Source organism: Panthera onca, chromosome D2 (genome assembly GCF_046562875.1).
Source record: "Panthera onca isolate mPanOnc1 chromosome D2, mPanOnc1 haplotype 2, whole genome shotgun sequence".
NCBI lineage: Eukaryota > Metazoa > Chordata > Mammalia > Carnivora > Felidae > Panthera > Panthera onca.
In genome coordinates this window covers 40,810,045-40,832,753 of record NC_138349.1, presented here as the reverse complement: position 1 = coordinate 40,832,753, position 22,709 = coordinate 40,810,045, and the positions used below count along the sequence as shown (strand labels likewise).

The 22,709-nt window shown below is 48.3% G+C and overlaps 2 protein-coding genes across 2 annotated transcripts in view; both read right to left on the bottom strand.

The window, feature by feature from the left end:
• The window catches only part of VSTM4 (V-set and transmembrane domain containing 4), a 99,040-nt gene extending 97,127 nt beyond the window's left edge, over positions 1 to 1,913 (bottom strand). Inside the window, exon 1 of the mRNA XM_060642202.3 lies at positions 1,779 to 1,913. Within this exon, the coding sequence (XP_060498185.1) occupies positions 1,779 to 1,833 (55 nt within the window). The 5' untranslated portion in view covers positions 1,834 to 1,913. The remainder of the gene's footprint in view (positions 1 to 1,778) is intronic.
• Positions 1,914 to 17,343: 15,430 nt separating this feature from the next.
• FAM170B (family with sequence similarity 170 member B) lies at positions 17,344 to 20,525 on the bottom strand. The gene is made up of 2 exons (XM_060641053.3): positions 20,280 to 20,525; positions 17,344 to 18,545 (listed from the first exon to the last, which is right to left on the bottom strand). The coding sequence occupies exons 1-2, from the start codon at positions 20,389 to 20,391 to the stop codon at positions 17,809 to 17,811; spliced, it is 849 nt and encodes a 282-aa protein (XP_060497036.1). The 5' UTR covers positions 20,392 to 20,525; the 3' UTR covers positions 17,344 to 17,808.
• Positions 20,526 to 22,709: the final 2,184 nt, after the last annotated feature.

Genomic DNA, 22,709 nt, shown 5'->3' with positions numbered 1-22,709 from the left:
GGCTTTTGGTAAATATTTTACCCTTTGGTTTCCTTTCCTATAAAATGAGGGTGGGACCAGGTAACCGCTAAGGCCCCACTCTGCCCCCAAATCAAGAAGCAGAAAAGTGCAGTGGTTAAGAGTCCAGACCAATGTATAAAGCCTCCCCGGGCACCGTGGCGAGGAGTCATGGGTGAAACAGTGGAGTGGGTGGCACATGCTGAGTCCTCCCTGAAGCAGGGCTGTCTGATTACCTCCGGCATGGCCTCGGGCACAGCCAGGGCAGACTCTAAAGGATCCCCAATTGCAGCTCTCAAGTCTCCTGAAAACATGAGAATGTCCCTGACCCCCCAAAAGTCTCTCTCTGAGGGCACCCTCCTTGATAGCACCTGTGATTATTAGGAAGGTGGTCAGGGAGCCTGGGGCCCCTTGCATCCTGTTGGCTGCTGCCTACTCCACACAGGCCACCACAACTGGCCTGGCCCAACCACCCCAGTCAAACTTGCAGTCGCGGTCAGCCAAGGCAGGGACAGGTACAAGAGCATTTCCTTCCCACTGCACCGATTTCAGATTCAGCAGAAACCCCACTGCCCTGGTAGCCAGGGAACAATGGGTGAATTTCTTCCCACTGTGATCCAAGTCTCTCCTCTTCAGACTCTGATCTACACTGGCTCAAATGCCAGCTCCACCACTCGGTAGCTGGGTCACCCTTGGAAAATCACTTAACTCAGAGCATCAGCTTCCTTATTCACAAAACAAAGCTTAGATGGTAGGAGTTCAGTCTAGGGCCAGGCTCCCTGGGTTCGAATCCCTGCTCCACAACTTACAAGCTTATGAACTTAAGGCAAGTCGACTGGTGGGCCTGTGCCTCAGTTTTCTCGCCTATAAAATGGGGATGATAACAGCGCCTCCCCCAGAGGTCACAAACGGAGTTGATGTTTGCAAGGCACCTAGATATATAACCTTTGCTCCTGTCATGATTGCTTTGAAGGGCTGTTGTGATTACATGACCTACTGTGTAGCACTACACAGGAAATGTAAGAGCCATTGACATACTCATTATTAACTATTATTCTAGCCACAGGGCCTTTGCAGCCCTGAGGCAGGGGGGCAGGGCTCGGGGGAATAAAGAGAGACACTTTTTCAGCAACTCAGAAGTGAGGGCAGCCACCCCAAGAGAAAGCCAGCAGCGCAGGTAGGGGCCGTGCTAAAGCAGGGTGCGCCGGTAGAGGGTCCCACTTCTTCCAGGCGTGGACACCCTGTCTCAGCGGGCCTGGTCTCCAGGACCGCCCACGGACAAGTCCCGGGTTGGGTTGCCGGGGCACAGCCAGCCCCTCGCGCTGGGTCTGAGCAGCTCTCCGCAGAGGCAAAGGGAAGTTGCCGCCAGACTAACGTGCCCACAGTCGTTGGTCCCGAGTGTCGTGGAGAAAGAAAGAAAACAGAGCAACAACTAGGGCCGGCGGCGCGTCCCTTCAAGCTTTGCCCTCTAAGGCCTGGCCCCGCTGGGGCGCAGGGGCTGCTCCGAGTGTCCGCGGGGCCCCGGGGCCCGGCGGAGGCGGGAAGGGGGCCCCGGCACCGCGGCCGCGGGGAGCCGGGGAGGCGCCGCCGCGCTCCGCCGAACTGGCGCGGCCACCGGGACGCGCGGAGCCCCGGCCCGCCGGCGCGGACGGGGAGGGGGCGCCCCGGAGGCGGCAGGGCCTCCCCGCCAGGCCGGGCCCCGAGTCCCGAGCCCCGAGCCCCGGCCTCCCCCGCGCGGGCTGCCCTCGCCCCACCCGCGCGCCCGGCCCCGCCGCGCTTACCCGGGGCCGGAGCCCGCGCCAGCAGCACGGCCGCCGCCAGCGCCAGGAGCCGCATCTCCCCGCCGCCGCCCGGCGCTGTGACGCCCGAGCAGCGCCGCCGCCCGCCCGGCCCCGCCGCCAGCCCGCCCCGTGCCGCGCCCGCCCCCCGGCCAGGGCCCCGGCCCCGGCCTGGCCCGCCCCTCCCGCGGCCCGCCCGCGCTGGCCCCGGGGCTGCTGGGTGCCGCGTGCCGCACAGGGCAAGGGTGGTGGGGGGCGGGGACCCCGCGATCGGTTCGCTCAGCGACCTGTGAGCGGCTCACGTCGCCACCCCCATTTCACAGATGGGAAAACTGAGGTTCTGAGAGGGGATCGCGGGACACCGGGAGTGCACGACCGCAGTGAGATTCACGGTCTTTTTGCTTCACAGAGGGTCATTGCTAGGGGGAAGGCCGCTTGGAGTTTGGGGCTGTTGGGGTGAGGGGGAACCACAGTGGGACCTGAGGCTAACCCGCTGCCCGGCAGAGCCCTGCCGTCTCTCCACAGGGAACTTTGTGAGCCAAGGAGCAGCTGAGGGAGAAAAAGCCCTCTCTGCCTGACCTGAACTGGGTACGGGGGATGTCAGGGGTGAGCTGGAAAATCTTGGAAAACTGGGAGGGTCCACAGAGACAAGTTCAGTGTGTGTGGATTCCATTAACACCAAGGATCACTCAGGGTGCCCTCAGCCACAGCCTGGGCTAGGTACTTTGCACCACGTTACTGAATCCTGGCACTGTGAGACCCTGGGACAGTTCCTTAATCCCCCCCCACCCCCACCCCGTACCTCAGTTTGCTCCATCTGTACAATGGGGAAGTAGGCACATCCATCATGGGGTGTTTAAGTTTGAGACAGTTCCAGTGAATGCATGGACCCTGGCCCTATGAATGTCAGCTATCATTACGATTATATTATAAATAAGGAAGGGGAAGCAGGAACACGAAGGGGCTGACTGGGTCACACAGTGAGGGAGTGAGCCAAAGCCACTCATCCCAGGTCACTTTGAGCCAATACTGGCCTCTTCACCATGTTTCTAAACTTGGAGCCCGACTGATGTGACAGTCCAGGATCTCTAGAGCAAGAACAGTATATGTTAGCGATGTTTGTGTGTGTCTGTCAGGAGAGGTCTTTGTGGGGAAAAGGTGGGTCCTGCAAAAGGAGAAGAGCAGGGTCCCCACCTCTTTCCCATTAAGGGCAGAGGAGGGGTGGGGAAGGCATGGAGAGAGAGATGGTGGTGCCCCCTGGTGCTGAGTCACAGGGCCTCTCCCGGAGGGACCATCCGCCCCTGCAGCCCGCATCAGTGGATGCAAGCCTTCGTGATCTCTCCAAATCCCAGATGTTTCCCAGGGTCCCTAGTCCCCATAGGGCATCTCTAAATAGGAGACCCATTTAGAGCAGGCCCGTGCAGTGACTGGGCTGACCATCAAGGCAGCCTGACTGGGGGGAGCAGCCTCATACCTCATCCAGGCTGCTGAAAGGACCCAAGGAGTCGGTGGGGAGCTGGCTGCTGGTGAGCTGGTAAGCCTCACACCCCAGCCCTGTGGGGACCCAGGCTCCAGTTTTTAGAATAGCAAACTCAGGTTCAAAGAGGACCCCGGACCTGTCCGGGTTCTGTGGGCCCCAGCGTGTCTGACCTGGGAACTTGGACTCAGGCCAGAAGAAGAGCATTGATTCTGGGCAGTGTAACCCCTCTGAACTTCATTCTCCAGAAGGTGAGATCTGTAAAATGGCATGTCAACGTGACTGCACGTGGACAGGGAGCTAAGGAGTTGGCGGGACCGTTTGGTGTCTGCGATGACCTCACTTCACACTTTGTGCTTGCAACTTACTCTTCTAGTTGGTGGAAGGTAGAAGGGGCACATGTTGGCCACACTTAGGAGGAGCTAATTCCTTCTTTGATCATTGTATCTTTTCTAAATATCAGTCTCTCCCAGAAGGACCGAGCAGACATTCAACCCAGCATTAGGCCTCAATGCCCGCCCTTTGCTTTGCTTTCTCTGGTGCTGTGCTGGAGATCTGGGGCTGGAAAGTGCTTTTCTTGTGGTTCTGTGATACAGCACTTTGTTCTGTTTTCAGCTGTGTGTTCTCTCAGTAGTTTTCAGTTTCCCAAATAATCTACCAGACCATCTTGGTAAGACCTTTGCTGCATGACCCAGGAATGGGGAAATACACCCACTCCCCAAAGGAGAAACAGCCAGTGGCCCAGATGAGACTCGATATTTAGTATGCTCTGGACTGCGATCTCAAAGGCCTTCATCCTGCCACCTGCCCACTCACTTACAAGCTTAGGACCATTTGAAAATCCTCCAATGACTTATTTGTCCATCCGCTGGCTCTATCAGGTCTGATTGTGTTCTGAATTAGAAGAATAATACAAGCCGATTATTTTTTTTTTTATTACTTCTTTTAAAGATCCCTGTCTGCAGTTTCTGGACAAGGGTTCAGACTGTTCTAAAGTTGATCCAGATCAACATGTGGACACTAAGCTATGTGGAAGTCCCGCTCAACTAATCTGGATTCCATCAGTCACCACTGAAAGAATCTAGAAATCTGAGTTCCCTCAAAATAACTGCATTCTGCGACGTTGTGGCAGGCTGGGGAGTAGAGGTCTCCTTTCCTCTTTCATTTTGCAGTTGTTTGCTAAAACCTGGGTCTGAGGTGAGAGTACAGGCAGGGTTCAGTAATCATCTTGATTTTGTGTACAGCCAATATATCCCTAAACTAAAAATACCAAGGAAAAGTAAACCCTCTTCTAACGTGCTTGGCAGATTTCTAGGTTGCTTTTTCAGTCTGGATTTATACAAGCAATTGTTGAGATTTCTTCCATTCTGCTCACAAGCATTTTATCACCAAAAGCAGTCAGTTGTACTCTTGAATTGTCACAGAAAGGGAGTGAACAAAGCGTAAACTCTGGGTGCATCTGGGTGGCTCAGTCGGTTAAACTTCTGACTCTTCATTTCGGCTCAGGTCATGACCTCATGTTCGTGGGATCCAGCCTCGAATTGAGCTCTCCACTGACAGTCTCTCTCTCTCTATCTCTCTCTCTCTCTCTCTCTCTGTCTCTCCACCAATGATGCACACATTCGTGTGCACATTCTCTCTTCTCTCTCTCAAAATAAGTAAATAAACTTTAAAAAACTATAAAAAAGAGGGGACTCTGGGTAAAAAGGGTTTCAGCTCTCACTAATGGGGGAGAGGAGAGGATGTGAAGGCAGAGATCATGGTTACAGAGGCTATGTCCATCGAAGCAGAAGGAAAAGCCATGAGCTATCCATGGTGGAATTGCCATGAGGCCTGCAGCATCTGTCCCCTGCACAACTGGGGAAGGGGCGTGAAGTGCACTGCCCGAGAGTAGTAAATTTAGAGAGAAATAGCTTCTCCAAACCAACCTCACCGGTGACCCTGATAAATTGGGATGATCCAGGCCCTTCGCAGCGACCATGAGCTCTGTGCTAGGGACTCTGCAGCCTGGATGGTTGCAGAAATATAAGGCCCCCAGATTCCAGAAGGCCCCAGAAGGAAAAGACTAGAGTGAGGGAAGGATAAGAAATTACACAGGTTGTCTACATCACTCACCACAGTGGAGGCCGTGCCCACTTCCTCTTCCTAGTCATGCTGGAAACATGTACCATGAAGGTAGCCCTTGAAGTCAACCTTAAAAGACACTGGGGGCGTCCTGAACGAAGAGGGTGAGGGGCTTGTTCTAGGCCAGGGAGCAACGTGTGACAAAGCACAGAGGCTAAACGACATAGGACTTCCAAGTTTCACAGGTGGCTTCTGGGGGCCTAGAAGACCAGTTTTGTCTGGGAAGTGAAATGTAATAGAGAAACAGGCAGGAACAAAGCCCTTAGAGCGCCCCACCCCCCAGTGTCAGACCCAGGAGTTTGTGCTTCATCTCAACAATAGTGGGTGCTGCTGAAGGAAGGAGGATGTCACAAGGGTCCCCTAGAAATCACAGAGCAAGAGATGACTAAGGGAAAAGCAGGTTTGGAGGAAGAGGCTATATGGAGCCTAATATATCCAATACCATTGACCGAAGATCTAATGTTGAGTTTTAGGGTCTGTAACTCACAGTGAAGGGAGAGCTAGAGAAAGAAAATCAATTCATCCTCAAGCCTAAGTGGGATGCCTTGGGAATGAATGCCACTGACCAGGATCAGTTCTCTGAAATGAGCGGAGGGTTGAGTACTGAGCCCTTGAAAGCCAATCCTACGCATTGCCCAGCACATGGTAAGTCATCGATCAGTATGTCCGTGATGCATCAGTGAATCCGTAAATAGAAAGGAAGATGGATCCGTTTGCTTGGGCCACCATAAAAAGACACCACAGACTGGGTGGCTTTAAACAACAGACATCTATCCTCACAATTTTGAAGGCTAGAAGTCTGAGATCAAGGTGTGGACACAGTTTCTTCTGAGTCTTCTCTCCCTGGCTTGTCTGTCTCCAACTCCTCCCTGTGTCTTCCCGTGGTCTCCCTTCTATGTGTGTCTGTGTCATAACCTCCTCTTATTATAAGGACACCAGTCATATTGGATTGGAACCCACGCTAATGACCTTATTTTAACTTGACTACCTCCTTAGGACCCTATCTCCAAATACAGTCACTTTCTGAGGCACTTTCTGAGGACTTCAATTCAGCCCATAACAGAAAGAAAGGAGGGAGAGAGAGGAGGAGAGGGGAAAGCAGGTTATTCTTTGAGAGAGCAGCCAAAGAGGGAGCTGATGAGGGGGGCTTGCAAATAGAGTCAGGGAGGGGAGCCAGCAGACTATGTTGTCCCAGTCTCTGAGGTCAACTGTCAGAGAGGGAGAGGGGCAGCTAATTCCAAAACAGAAGGCAACGAGAGAACCAAGAAAAATCCCTAATCTTCTCCTCTTAACCTGAAATTGAAAAACAGTAGTTTGGAAAGAGATGCCTCGGGGGTACATCTGGTGTTTCTAAATAACAGGCTTTACTGGGCCAGCGGGATCTGGAGCTGGGAGCAGAGTTCATGCCAGAACCCTGCCAAGGGGTCTCCACCCAGCCCCTCACCCTCTGTCATACACCCCGCTGTTCACACCCATCCTGGTCTCCCTGTTCCATTGGCACTATGCACTCAAGTGCTCAGTACTTTGGGTTGATCAGTGAAGGAAGTTTCAGTGGATCTTGGTTGACTCTACTCTTTGAGAGACAGCCAGTGGCTCCAGTCACTGGGCAGCAAGAACCCCCTAGAGGGCTTTGGGAATGTGCAGAGCATTTTCGATTGTTACAACGATCCTTTTTTTTTTTTTAATGTTTATTTATTTTTGAGAGAGACAGTGCAAGCAGAGGAGCAGCAGAGAGAGAGGGAGATACAAAATCTGAAGGAGGCCCCAGGCTCTGAGCTGTCAGCACAGAGCCCGATGCGGGGCTTGAATCCACGAACCGGAGATCATGACCTGAGCTGAAGTCTGATGCTTGACTAACTGAGTCACCCAGGTACTCCCGATTGTTACAACGATCTTGGAGTGGGGTCACCACTGGCATTGGCGGACTGGGCTGTGATGTGGTATCGCACAATGCAGTGGGCAGTCCCGTGCCGGGAGTAACAGTCAACACAAAATGCCAGTGGTGCACCCATTGAGAAACATCGAGAGACAGGATGAATGCAAGTCACTGATGCCATACTCAGGGGCAACCGAGGGCTTCTGGGCTTTTGTGAGAAGGGGGTTTACAAGATTCAGAGTCATGTCCAAGTACAAAATGACTGCTGATTGTCTTACACCATCTCCAGGTCAGCACGCTGCTTGGCACCCACCTTGCATGCTGCTCTCAGATCAGGCATCTGCGAGCCGAGGCTCCTACTGTCAGCTCGGCTTTCCTCTCACACCTACTCTGCTTCTGCAGAGGGGTGCTAGTTCCCTCTGGAGTCAGTGGGGCCAGCTGAGCGCTACTCTTAGCTACCCTTGGTGGAGAGCAAACCAGGAAAATCAGAGCCAGACTGCTCAGGTCGTCCCAAACACTGGCTCCAGGGAGAAGCCGGGCTGATAGCTGCGGGAGCTAAAGCTCTGATCTCCACCTCAGGAGGGCCAGGTTGCTCTGTCCAGCCTTCCTGGCTGGAAGAGGGCAGGGTGCAAGGAGCTAGTCCTTTGTGCAACACCTATAGTAACCTCCCTCGGAGGCAGAGAAAGCTGAGGCTACCCAGCGAGCAAGAAGACATCCTATCTTCCCCACCCTTTGGCTCCCCTACCTGCACACACACATGCACCCACCCCACACATAAGCATCAACATCTGGCCCAACGTCTCTTCCACAGTCCCACCCAAATTCCATCTCCATTCCCGCGGGGACTTTCTCTGAACCTGTCACAAACTAAGGAACTAATTCAGGCTGATATTGCCCTACTATATGAGCTTTCCAAGGATATCATTATTACACTACAGAAAAAAAATTTTAACTCAAAGAATGGCTCTCTGATGGTGAAATTGCTGAACGGAACTGTTAACCACCCCTTCAGAAGAGATTGTGGGGACAAGAGGTGAGGTCTCTAGAGGGGAAAAACCCTCTTTCTCCTGTTCATTAAGGTAGCCTTTGTTCTAGAAATGCAGAGCACCAGTTCTAGCTCAGCTTGGGATGTCTGGAATAATTGCCCCTCAAGGGCACAGCTGGACTTCTAATCTTCCAAGATGCTCAGCACATCCAGCTTCTCATTTTCCTCTCATTTGTGCTCAGCTCCTTTTCTGGGCATTCATCACCTCTTCCAGGAAGCTTTCCAAGCCCCAAAAGTCTGTTAGGTCTTCTCTCCCAAGCCCCCATGGTTTCCTATACAAGCCAGCATCATTGATACTTAGAACATCATTGATGCTTAAGTAAATGTCCCTGCTGGACTGTCTGGTCCCCAAGGCCAGATGCTGGCTCCCAATCATCCCTGTGTCCCTCTTGCTTGAGCCCAGTCCTCAAGTATGGGGGAAACAACGGGTGAATGTCTGTGGAATGAAGCATGTTCCACATGAGTGCTCTCAGGCTGTTTTTCTCCTAGGAAAGGAGAGAGCTTTCACTCCCTCATAGAATCCTGGGAACTTTAGGAAGATCTAGAAAAGATTTTTTTTTTTTAACGTTTATTTATTTTTGAGACAGAGAGAGTCAGAGCATGAACAGGGGAGGGTCAGAGAGAGAGGGAGACACAGAATCTGAAACAGGCTCCAGGCTCTGAGCGGTCAGCACAGAGCCCAACGCGGGGCTCGAACTCACGGACCGTGAGATCATGACCTGAGCCGAAGTTGGCCGCTTAACCAACTGAGCCACCCAGGCGCCCCTGGAAAAGATTTTAAAGCACATGAATACTTTATAATACCTTATAAATCTCTGTGGCACCTGGGGGCACCTTGTCTGCATTTAGTCTGGCAATCAGGGTGACCTCAAGAGGTATGACTTTACACATCCATAGCGTCCACGCTGGGAGACCACGTCGTCTCGGCCCATGGCGGTGAGGACCCATCTCCCACAGTGCAATCTGCCTTCCACTGCGTCCCTCCCATACTCCAGAAGCAAGTGGGTTTTACAAACACTGAGCTCAACAGTCGCATAAAATTAATGCTGCTAGATGGAGTTTTATGACTGGCGTAATGGTGTTTGTGTTTAATTTGTAAATTTGTGTTTATTTTATACTTATGAACAACTATCCATCTGATTGTTTACACTTGAGTAAAGTCATTGCAGCAGCAATCATGTCGGTCGACACAGGCCCGTAAGAATGTTTTGTGCTTGGCAAGGATGGGACTCAAGTTTGAGCAACGCTGCTGTGGGGTATCCTTACTCCCTTCTGCCAAGACTGAAGGTACCTCAGGCTAAAGTCCTGGGTGGGTACTCTTGGGCTCCAACAAGCCCTCCGGGGGGTCAGAATCACCCCTGGGCCTTCTCACCAGGTCCTTGTGCTCTGCCCCAAGCCAGGCACAGCACGGCCCAGTGCAGAGTGGTGCATACTACACGTGCACACACATTCACATCCTCGTACCTGCACGCACACGTCAGGTACACACAGGGTCTGGCTCCCGGTGTCAGGCTTTGAGCTCCAGAGGTAGCATTTGCACGAACTGCTTGTTCCACCTCCCCTACACCTCAGCACACCCAGGCCCCCATTTTCCCTCTGCCCAGCTCATCTGCTGCTGGGGCCTCATCTAGGTCTCACAGGGAGAGGAAGCGTTAGAGGCTTAGAAGAAAGTCAGAGAAAACGTACTGTGCTGTCTTAACTAATCCCCACCCCACTGTGCGCTCATACACCAGATTACTCCTGCAAAACCCTCAGACGGGTGCCCAAAGCACTATGAGTCCTAGGGGCCAGTGGGTCACTTTGCGTTTGTCAGAAGTCAGCCGGTTTGTTCCCAAATGTATTTATGCCATTCCAGGCATTCAAATGAACACACATTGATTGAGAGCTCACTATGTGCTTGCTCTCCTAAGGACCTGGGACCTTGAAGCCTCCCCACTGGAAGCATGGACCTGCTGGCTGCTGCCTTCCTGCCTCTGGCTCCTCCTCTTCAGCATCTATATTATCTCCTAGGGCTACCTCACAAGATACTGCAGAAGGGGGGTCGGGGTGCGAGCAACTGACATTTATTTTCTCACAATTCTAGAGGCCGGAAGTCTAAGATCAAGGTGCGTGCAGGACCAGTTTTTCTGAGGCTCTGTCCTTAGCTCGTGGATGGCCATCTTCTCCCTATGTCTTCTTCACATGATCTTCCTTCTGTGTTTAATCTGCCCTTTTTATCAAGACACCAGTCATGTTGGGTTAGAGCCTACCCTAGTGACTTCATTTTACCTTGATTACTTCCTTAAAGACCTTATCTCCAAGTAAAGTCGCATCCTGAGGTACTAGGGGTTAGGACTTCAACATACGAATTCGGGAGGTACACAATTTAGCCCATACTAGCATCCATCACTGACCACCTCAGAGACTGCTGAGTCCTATCAGTCAGGGTTCCGCCATCTTTGATGGGACCTTCATCTTTCCCCACCAGCCTCCTACCTGGACCCCCTTTGTGATATCAAATTCCTCAGTCAAGGTATTCCTTATACTTGCCATTCCTCTCTTTCAACCCTTCCGGCTCCCTTCCCCAACTTCCTCTTTCCTTCATCCTCCTGCACTGCCTTTGGGTCTCCCTGCAGGGCCCTGTTTGCATGATCTTGTTTTCTTTCCCAGCTTCACCATTTTTGCTCTTTCTCTCAACTGAGCTCCCACCTCAGTTCTCTCTCAAGATCTCCCTCTTACTTGCAGCTTTCATCAACTTTCGTCAGAAATGAGGGCACACCACAAAAAGGGCTCTGTAACGACTCTCTTGAGTTGGCTGGATCCTCATCCATTACAAAGTACTCTTAATATCAGAGCTAATTTGATTCACAAGGACCAAGAAGTACAATGTTAGAAGCTGGGGTTCTCCAAGCACGTAGACCACAAATGCGGACCTGGAAGACCCCAAATGTCACTTCTAACCTGAGGTGAGGTGTGATTAAATGTTTGTCTTTTTATTGTAAAAGCCATACTTCCTCCCTTAGAAAACTTTAAAAATGGTGCACATTACAGAGAAAACAAAATTTATCAACACTTATCAACAAGAGATAATCACTCTGACATTTCATCCCACTTAACAATATTTCCACAAATGTCTGTTTCTCTAGTGAATGGAGTATTGTCCGTGTTATTTCCTAATTAGTCACATCTAATTCACAAGAAAGCTTTTGACATCCATCTTTTACCTCAACCCTTTGTTTACCTCTTCTTTTCAATAATTTTGAGTTAATTCATTCGAGCTTTCAAGGTAAGTACATTGTCATTTTGAAAACGGAGAGATTTTTCTATTATTTATAACACTTGTTTTGTGTTTTATTGAATTTGCTGTAACTTCCAGAACAATATTAAGTAAAAACTGTAATAGACATATTTTATCTGGTATCAGTGGAAAGACCTGCAGATTATTTTGCTACTTGGCTTGAGATACTTTATATCATCTGAAGAAAATTTCTATCCTTAATTTAAGAATAATATAGGAATAATTGTTGTATTACATGGCTTCTTAGATGGAGATATAATTCACATACCATAAAACTTGGCTTTTTAAAGCATATGACTAAGTGGTTTACAGTAATTCACCAAGTTGTGTAACCATCAGTGCCATCTAATTCCAGAATGCTTCTGTCAGCCAAAGAAGAAACTTCATATCCATTAGCAAGCACTTCCCATTCCTCTTCTTCCCCTAAATCCCTGGCAACCACTAATCTATTTTCTGTCTCTATAATAATCTGCCTGTTTGGATGTTTCATGTAAATAGAATCATGCATTGGGGCGCCTGGGTGACTCGGTTGAGCGACCGACTTCGGCTCAGGTCATGATCTCGCAGTTTGTGAGTTCGACCCCCGCATCGGGCTCTGTGCTGACAGCTCGGAGCCTGGAGCCTGCTTCGTATTCTGTGTCTCCCCCTCTCTCTGCCCCTACCCTGCTCATGTTCTGTCTCTCTCTCTTTCTCAATAATAAACATTAAAAAAAATTAAATAGAATCATGCATTAATATAGCCTTTGTGTCTGACTTATTTTCCTTAGCATACTGTTTTCAAGGTTCATCCGTGTTGTAGCATGGGACCTTCATCTTATTTTTTTTCCTTTCTATGACTGTAAAATATGCCATTGTATGGATATACCATGTTTTGTTTCTTCATGCATCATTTGATGGTCATGTAGGTTGTTTTTACTTTTTTGTATTAGAAATAATGTTGCTATGAATACTGAAGTGCAAGCTTTTGTGTGGGCCTGTTTTCAATTATCAGAATTGCTGGATCATATAGTAACTCCATTTTTGACCTTTTGAGGAACTGCCAGGATGTTTTCTAAAGTGGCTGCACCATTGTACATTCCTACAGCCAAATGATGTTGAGCATCTTTTCGTGTGCTTATTGGTCATGTGTGTATCTGTTTTGAGGAAATATCTTTTAAGTCTTCTGCTCATCTTTTAATTGGAATGCTTGTATTTTATTATAAGAGTTCATATGGGATGTGCAAGTATTCTCTCCCATTCTGTGGGTTGTTTCTCATTTTCTTGATAATGTCCTTTGAACACAAAAGTTTTTAATTTTGGTGAAATCCAACTTCTATTTTTCTGTTTCCTTGTGCTCTCAGTGTCATATCTAAGAGACCATTGCCTGATCCAACATCATGGAGATTTACATCTCTGTCTTCCTTTAAGAGTTATAGTTTTAACTGCTGCAGTAGGTCTTTTTCATTTTAATGTTTACATACGGTGTGAGGTAGGGATCCAACTTCACTCTTTTGCATATCGATACCCAGTTGTCCCAGCACTATTTGCTGACAAGGTTATTCTTTCCCCCATTGAATTATCTTGGCACCCTAGTTGAAAAAAATTTAATTAGGTATTATTTTGTGTTTATAAGTGACATTGATATATTTACTTTTTTAGTGCCATTTTTGTCAGGCACTGTTTTCAGGTTTCTATAAGTATCATAAAATGAATCGCATCTTTTTCTATGGTTTGGGAAAACAAAAGGTCTAAAGTGGTTCAAGATCTAAGTGGTTCAAGCCCCCTGGAGGGGTTCTCCTTACTCACTCTGATACTTACCTTATTTGGTGGCAGTCCCAGGCTTCTGCAAAGTGATGAGTTTAAACCACAAATGAATACTTAACTCAGCTGAGTTTAGGCTGTATTTTAAGAACAAGTCACTACTTAAGAACAATTTTATCCCTTCCTTCTCCCGTCCATGTCAGCTTAAGTTATCCTCTACATTAAAAGTTTGCTTACCCAAGGTTCCTGTCATCTTTCATTTATTCTGAACGCCCATCATTTTCCCGGGATCTCCAGCTGCTGCTACTTAATCTAAAGAAAATAGAACCTGTGGAGTTGACATGTTTGCTTTTCTAAATACCTTACATCTGGCTTTACATTAAAATTTTCTTCTCCATGTGAAGATTAGAGCATAGAGCACACGCTGCCTGGGTGTGAAGCCTGACTCTGCTGTATGCCAGCTTGTACAACCTTGGTAAGGTCTTAGCCTACTCACCTATCAAGCTAATCACAGGACCCACCACAGTGGATCGCCGAGAGTGTTACATGACTTAATATCCAGAAGGCATTTAGAGCAATTCTTGGCCCTTAGAATACCAAGGCTATACATTTCTTTTAAAGGTTGAAATTCCAGAGCTTACATGCTATGCTTATTTCCCTGATTTCTAAATAGAAATGTTCTCCTCACTAGTGCTCTACTATTTCTGGTTCAGCTGCCTCTCCTTCTCTTAGATTGTCCTTTGATTCTACCTGCCTACCAAGCCTCCCTCAAACACCAGATAGCCCTTCCAAGAAGAGCTTGACAAAATTGGGCCATTGTCCCATCCCCTTTTCCTTTCTGAAGATCCTCCAGTGTGTTTCACAGTGAATTTAGGAAGTCCATGACTCTGCCACATCTTGAAAGTGGTGATAAGACACCATCCCCATGGTCGATGTCCGTTCTAAGATGATCTCATGACTTCCTGTTGCACTGCGGCTAGCAGAGAGAATGCATCTCACTTAAGGCCCACATAAACCGCCATGGCCTTAGCTAACCATACGCTTGTAGATTTAATTTAGGTAGTGATTTGGTGAAATCCATTGCCATCCCTTGTAAGCTTTAGATCCTTCAAACCCCCTTCTGAATGTTTCTATCACAAGCTGAGCTTATTCGAGACTGGACTCATTAGTATCCCAGCAAATCTTCTCCTTTGGTATTCCACTATATGGAAATGGCACCTTTACTCACCAGCTACCCAGTTAAAAATAAACCTGGAAGTCATTCTGCACGCCTTCCTCTCACCACCCTCATCAAACACTAGCCCAAATCATTTCCATCTCTCAAACATCTCTTGAACTCATCCTGCCTTCAGTGGTTTAACTGCAGTCCTTGTTGCCAGCAATGTTCTCTTTCATCCACTCTCGATCCTGTTCATCAGTAATCTTTCGTAAATGCAAACCTGACTTGCTGACAATTCCTCAAGAGCTCCCTGCAGTTTTCAGTGGGAGGTGGGGTGGGCTTCAAGTTTTATAATTCTCTCTCCTAAGCCCTACTTGACCTAACTGCCCATCTGGGTACAACGATGAACACAAAGATGTTCTTGTCAAGGGCCCACTTCTGCATATCTGTTCAGGATGCAGCCTTCTCTCACCTGCTCCACTGTTCTAGGATTTCCCCACTTTTCTTATATTCTGTCTCCTCCTCTCTACTGAATCATTCTCATTAGCATATAAAATTGCTCTCTCCCCTCTTCGTCTTTCCTTTTGTCCAGCTATAGCCATAGTTGCTTTCCCTTTAAAAAAAAATTTTGCCAGTAGAGTTGTCTAATACTCCTCCCCAGTGGTTGGCCTCATGTCCACTACTGGCCCATGCCTATCTGGCCTCTGCCCCACTTGGTCCGAGACTGCTCTCATCAGAGCCATCAGCAACCTCCATGTGCCAGATGAAATGAAAAATGTCTCATCCTCAACTCACTCCCACTCTCCCCCACATTTAACACTGCTCACCATTCCCAGAAACAATCTTAGTGTTTTGTTGACTTTGAGGAAAACTAAGAAATGTATCCCACATCTGATTTCTCCTTCCTTCACATACCACACTTACAATGTAACTCTACCCCAATTCCCTACTTAACCTCATCCATCCACTGTTGTTTTAAATATGGTACCATCCATGTGCTGTTACTTTTCTAATTTGTTTCTGATCCAGACTTGTCTTCAGAATTCTAAATCATAAATCACTTCCTGCTCAACATTTCTGCTTGGATGTGTCATTAGTATTTAGATTTGATTTTGTCCTAATTGACTTCTACAGCCACCAGCCCCAGCACTTAGGCATGTACATCCACACGCAGACACTTGTACATGTATACACATGTACACATGCACATTCTCACATGCACACATGCACATTCTCACACACGCAAGCACACACATACAGCCGATCTTTCTCCAAAGTTCTTCATATCACTTACTGAACAACCATCTACCGTTTGCTCCTGCTGTGATCCTGGGAGCCTACCCTGACAAGCCCATTTTCCCCACCCCCACATCCACCCATCCCCAAGTCCTTTGGATCTATTCCCCAAATACATCTTGAATGCATCCATTCACTTCCTCTTGGCTTGTGACAAGCCTTGTCCAGACCACATTATCCCTTATATCTGGATTTCTGCAACTGCCTCTTAAGTGATCTGGCTACTTGATCCTTTCTTCTTTTGCTACTGCACCGATCCATATTTCACATACAACCAGAATGACATAAGTCTGATCATGCCACTTCTTTTTTTAAAATCATCTGCACTTAGAATGAGGCACGCACCAGGTGGTATGATTGGAGAAGTCCCCTTTGAAAAAGTGACAAGGCTGAAGCCTGAAGGATGAACAAAGGGTCAGCAGTCAGCCAGAAGAATGACAGAGAAGGGTTTGCACTCCACTTAGAGGAGAGAGCAAGTGCAAAGGCCCTGAGGCATGAAAGCCTGGAGCTTTTAAGGAAAGAAGGAGGGCTAATGGAACTGGAGCATAGCAAGGGAAGCAGCAAATGCCAAGAAATGGTGATGGAGAAGTTAGCAAAGCCCGGGCCATGGAGGGCCTAGAAGGTCATGAAATGAGTGCTTCTGTAATTATTTCTAAATATGTATACATACAGTCTATTTTTGCCAGCTTTCTGCAAGCTACACAGGGAACCATCCATACCTATTCACTGTTTGTTCCCTGTGCCCAGTACAGTGCCTGGCACATAGCAGGTGCTAAATTTTTATGGAGCATTGGAGAGGAGAAATGTCTCCAGCATTCCAGCCAGGCCAAGTGGCTGGCAATTGCCCAAACATATTGTGCCATTCCTTCTCTTAAGATCCTCATTCTTGTCTAGCTCAGTGATTGTCAACCAAGCAGTGATTTTTCCCTCCAGGGAATGTTTGTTAATGTCTGGGACATTTTCAATTGTCACAGTTGCAGGGGAGGAGATGCTACGGGCATCTGGTGGGGAGAGACCAGGGATACTGCTGAACCTCCTACAGTAGACACATGAAGACAATTATTCAGTCTAAAATGTCAACCGCGCCAGGAGTGAGAAGCCCTAGTCTTACTAATTCTACCTGTCCTCTAAGCCTTGGTGAACATCACCTCTTTCGGAAAGTTTTGCTTCCTCTTCAACCAGCCTGAGTTTGGGGCCCCTCCGCTGAGCTCCCAAACCTCCTTTATGTGATTCATTCCCTTGTCTTGCGACTGCCTGTCCTGCCTCTCACTGGAAGGTTGGGCTACATGTTTCATCAGCGTGCATTACACACAGGGAGCCATCCATGTATTTTCTTGAATCAGTGCAGCCCCCGGAGCTGGGGACAGATAGGAGGGTGCAGACGAATATTGTAGAAACATTTTTAAACATAGTGTTGACCTATGAGCTCATAGGTAACAGGACTTATCCAGACCCCATCTCTACCTCTGGGAACCTGCCTGTCTCCAGGTGTCTGTGCTGGTGTGTAACCTACAGAAATGGCAATTTCCTATGGCCCCAACCTCATAGCATGGCTCACCCCTTTAGCTATTGCCTTAAGTTTTGAGTTACTCAAGTTTAATCGCACTAAAATAAGACATAGAATTAGGGCATATAGCAGGTTCCTAACAATGAAAAATATAGGGCAGAAGCTTCATTTGCAGTCGGCTCTCCTGTGGGTCATGACCTGCTCGATCCACCAGCAAAAAATAAAAATCTCTGTGGCCACACGCTTGCGGGCTTCAGATCTTGTGCCCATCGTCAGAAACACTTGAAGCCCTCCCTCTTTGGATTCAGGTTCGAAATGGACTCTGGTTGAAACGCTGTGCCCTTTGGAAGGGTTCTCCCCCTTGTCACGGCCCTGCCAGCTCTGGCTCCCACTTGCTTTCTCCCCCCGGCTCTCCTCTTCTCCCCTCTGCCGGGGTAGTTCTGGTCCTGCTGGCTGGGGAAGGAGCCACCGATGTGCCAGAGGTGAGGGCAGGGCTGGGCACATCACCTCCGGCTCACTGCTCCTGCTGCCGCTACGAGGGAAGCGCCCTGGCCTGGGGCCGCGAACATTCACTGCCCTCTGAAGGGCTCTGTTCCTCCTCCTCCAGCTTCTGCTCCCGGACTTGGCCCCTGGCCCGCCTTCTCTCCAGCATCTCCTCAAAAAAGATCTGGCAGCTGAAGCCCTCTTGGATGCCATATTGGGCGTGCTTGAGCAGAGCCTCCAACGTGGGGAAGACCCGACAGCAGGCCACGCAGCGCAGCCCGTAGTCCGTGGTGACCAGCCAGTCCGGGGTGTCCCGCAGCTCCTGCGGGCAGCACTCCAGAGGCCCCAGCAGCTCCGCGTCATCCTGTTCTGGGCAGCAGTGGCTCTTGCTGGCTTCCAGTTCCCAGCACAGGTCGCTGTTGGAAGCCATCTCAAAGGAGGAGCCTTTCCTCCTCTGCCTCTTGACGAACTCGGCCTCATGAATGCGGGGCTTCCGGCTGACCGGCTCAAAGCCCGACTCCGTCTCCCAGGCCACGGCCACGCCCTGCACCGTCTGCACGTGGGTGTAGAAGGCACACACACTTCGCTGGGCCGCGTCCTCGTCGTCGTACAGGCAGGAGTAGCAAGACTGGTACTGGGAGTAAGACTGATACTCGGAGGAGGACCGGGAGGACGAGGAGCCGCTCCAGCTCAGCATCGCAGGAGCCCTGTGGGCCAAGCACACGTTCTCCTCGTGGGGAATGGCCGGCCCCGACCGTGAAGGCGTCTCCTCTCTCTCCACCGTCCCTGGGAAATGGAAGGACATTTTCATCAGCGTCCCCGCAGGGATCAGTGCCACAACCCACCTCCAGGGTTCCGGAAGGGCGCAGGCTCAGGAGCCCTTGGGCAGGTACCATCAGCTCCTGTGTTGTGTTTCCCCGTAAAATGGGGATGAGGATGCTTACCTCCTGGGGGTATGAGGTGAGGATCAAATAATGTATGAATGGAATCACCAAAACCTTGACTAAACCCCAAAAAGACCATCAGCCGGTGAATACACAGATTAGGGTACATCCATACAGTGCAAGCCTATTCATGGATAAAAAAAGGAATGATCTACTGATATATGTAAAACATGGATGAATCTCCAGGCGCCTGGGTGGCTGGCTCAGGGTTGAGCGCCCACTGTTGGTTTCGGCTTGGGTCATGATCTCCTGGTTTTGTGAGTTTCAAGCCCTGCATCGGGCTCTGTACTGACAGTGCGGAGCCTGCTTGGGATTCTCTCTCGCCTTCTCTCTCTCTGTCTCTCCCCCATTGCATTACCTCTGTCCCTCTCAAAATAAATAAATAAGAACTTTTAAAATATGCCTTTAAAACATGGATGAATCTCTAATGCATTACTCTAAATGAAAGCAGCCAGGGTAAAAAGACCCTCTACTGTAGGATTCCACTTCGATGACATTCTAGATGTCATTCTAGGAAAGGTAAAACTATAGGGAGGGGGAACAGATCAGGGGTTGCCAGGAGCTGAAGGTGGCAGGAGAACTCACTGCAAAGGGTCACAAGGAAACCTTTGGGGATCATCAAAATGTTCCAGGTCATGACCATGGTGGTGGTTATGCAAATGTACATTAACAAAAAATTCTTCAAATTGTACACACTGATGACACTTTCATGTGTAAATTAACAGCTCAGTAAAGCCAATTTAAAAAGCCACGCATGTGAGGGGCGAGATCACCTGAGTGGCTCAGTCGGTTGAGCATCCAGCTCTTGGTTTGGGCTCACATCATGATCTCATGGTTCATGAGTTTGAGCCCCACATCGGGTTCCTCACTGACAGTGCAGAGCCTGCTTGAGATTCTCTCTCTTCCTCTCTCTCTGTCCCTCCCCCATGCTTCCTCTCTCTCAAAATAAATTTTTTAAAAGGCTTAACTTAAAAAAGCATGGAAAGTGCTTTGGCCAGGTCATCCAGCACCCCCTTCTAGAACCTTCAGCATTTGTGATGTATCTTGTTCTTACCTGGGGAACATCTCGCCCTCTCCTTAAACATTCACTGAACCCCATCACATATAAGTGCTTGCCATGTTTTAACTCCATTAATATTTTTTAAAAAGCCCTACAAAATTACATTGTAACAATTCCTCTTTGACAGATTAAGAAACTGAGGCACAGAGTTTAACTAACCGTTGAGCTGGTGTTACCCTTAGGTGCTGCCCATGGTCACTTCATAGTGGTCTTCAAATTGATGTTCTGAATTAACTTTAATCAATTTATTATAAGGGACTTTTTATATTATTCTGAAATCACAGGGCTGACATGCCAATTCTGCTTCTCCGACGTGTATTAAAATATATACTAACATTTTACGTTTTCATCCTTGTACCTCCTGAAATCACCTCGTGTACTCACGATGGCCTCAGGCATTGGTCCATTTTTATGGCCAATACACTTTTGCAACAGCACTGAAGGGTGACCCAGTGCCCATCCCTCACCCTCCAGGACCTCCCTCCCAGGGAACCAACCCTCTCTCTTTTTACCTACCTGACCAGCACACTTCCACACTCTCCCCCGTGGGCTCTAGGCTGGCCAAGCTGAGGCTGGTCCCATCTGTTGGTGATTGTTCTCCCCTGTGGTCTGTGAAGTGACGTTTCATGACTGGACACCAGAGCCCAGGGGACTCAGCACTCCAGCTGTTTAGTGAGGGTTGGCTTGGGCTGTGCCGAAGTCCTCTGCTGGCCCCAGCCCAAGTGGCTGCTGGGCTCCCTGTGGTTACTAGGATCCTGGCTTTATTCTGTGACCTCATCGATGACACTGGTCTGTTCTGTGACCCATGGCAAGGACTGAGACCCAGTCTAGAGAGGAGGAGAGGCTTCTCACCAAGATCTCATTTCTCAGTGGGACCCTTTCCTGTCTTGTTTATTGTCAGGATCGCAAACATAAAACACAAACACACACACATATAAACACTTACACACACATAGAGACACAAATACTTAAACATACCCACAAAGACACTTATACATATATAAATACATATATCCTCACACAGGCACGCACATAATACTCAGACACACATACACTTAAATGTGCATAAACAGACACAAACACAGACACATACACATTCATGCACATATAAACTAACACACACACCCAAATTCACACACACATTTACCTAATGACACATTTCTGTTCACACGCGCATACATACAATTCACACCATGTTCCCTTAACTACACACATGTTTGCACACACACTGCCATCGCCCAACATCAAAATGGGCCTACTGGGGCACCTGGGTAGCTCAGTCAGGTAACCATCCGACTTCAGCTCAAGTCATGATCTCAGGATTCTTGGGTTCGGGCCCCGAGTCACTCTGGCATGCCTTCCTACCTGCCGCCTCTCTCTGCTCCTGGAGGTCTCAGTGTTGGAACACACTTCCTCCAAAACACTTCTCTCCATTTCCCTCCCACCTCTGCTCAGTGTCACTAACTCTACTCCTCTGCATCCCCGAATCTAAACAGCTCAAAAAGGTGACGGATATTCCAAAAGTAACCCCAACACTGTCCACACAGCCAGCACCTAGGAAAATATACTCCTCTCCAGAGTGAAAGGCCACTGCATGAGGGAAAACACCACAAAGCTTTATGGAGTGATGAAAAGTCACACTTGCACCTACAAAGAGACAATGTTCCCTGGTGGAGACAGGAAAAACTAAGTTGTGCTCTCTCTTACCAAATAAATCCAGAGACCTGCCTTATAAAAAAAAGCGGGTGGGGGGGGGGGATGCCAGCACACAAAAAAATAAGTAGATCAATAGAAGATAAAAGTAGTCCAGAAAAACATCACATTATATATCTTAATTTTCAACAGATAAAGTTAACAAAAGTCTGCTAGAAAAAGAAGACTCGGTCAATAAATGATGCTGAAAATTTTTATTCACATTTTTTTAAATCAACATTGGTCTCATCTCGTATAAAACAACTTGGAATATTTTCATATGGTGCTAGGATTGTGTTTTAATTAAAAATGCATAGAAAGAAAATAGAAGTTAATACCCTAATTAATGATAGGGTGGTTTTCTGAACTTCTGTGCTATCAATCATCACAAGCATCAGGAATCCTTGTCACCTTTTTTTTTAACTTCATCACTTAAAAAAACCAAAACAAAACAGAAAACAAAACCTCGCTGTTTCAATTTGCATTTCTTTGCTTTTTAGTGAAACTGCAATGAATAGTTCAGTAAAGGAAATGAACAGGCAATTCCCAGGAGAAGGACTACAGATGGCTGATAAACATATGAGATGTTCAGCCCAGCTCAACCTAACTATAATGAGGAAACTACAAATTAAAAACACATGATGTCCAGTGTATTGCCTTTGCCCGTAACACAAGCAAGGATGAAAAAGACTGATAGTACCCGGTGCTAGTGAGGGTGTAAGGAAGTGAGTACTTTTATACTCTCTTGGTCACAGAGCCTTTCTCTAAGGAAACTTGATAGTGTCCATTACAATAAAAAATGGACTTGTTCTTTCACTCAGCCTTTCACTCATCCGTCTCCTTCCCAGGAAACATTCGCATTTTGTACTATGTGCATAAAATAACACACAGAGAAATGTTGGTTGCAGAACTATTTTTTTATTTTTTATTATTTTTTATTTGAGAGAGAGCGTGAGCCTGTGTGTGAGCGGGGGAGAGGGGCAGAAGGAGAGAGGGAGAGAGAGAAAGAGGGAGACTCTTACTTAAGAAGGAAACTCTTAACTAGGATTCATGCTCAGGTTGGAGCCCAAAGTGGGGCTTGATCCCACGACCCTGGGATCATGACCTGAGCTTCAATCAAGAGTCAGACGCTCAACCTTCTGAGGCACCCAGGCATGCTGCAGTATTATTTATAATGGGGGGTGGAGGGGAAGGGAAACATTTCAAAGATCCATCAAAAGAAAGAGGTAGTTACATAAATTGCTACACAACCAA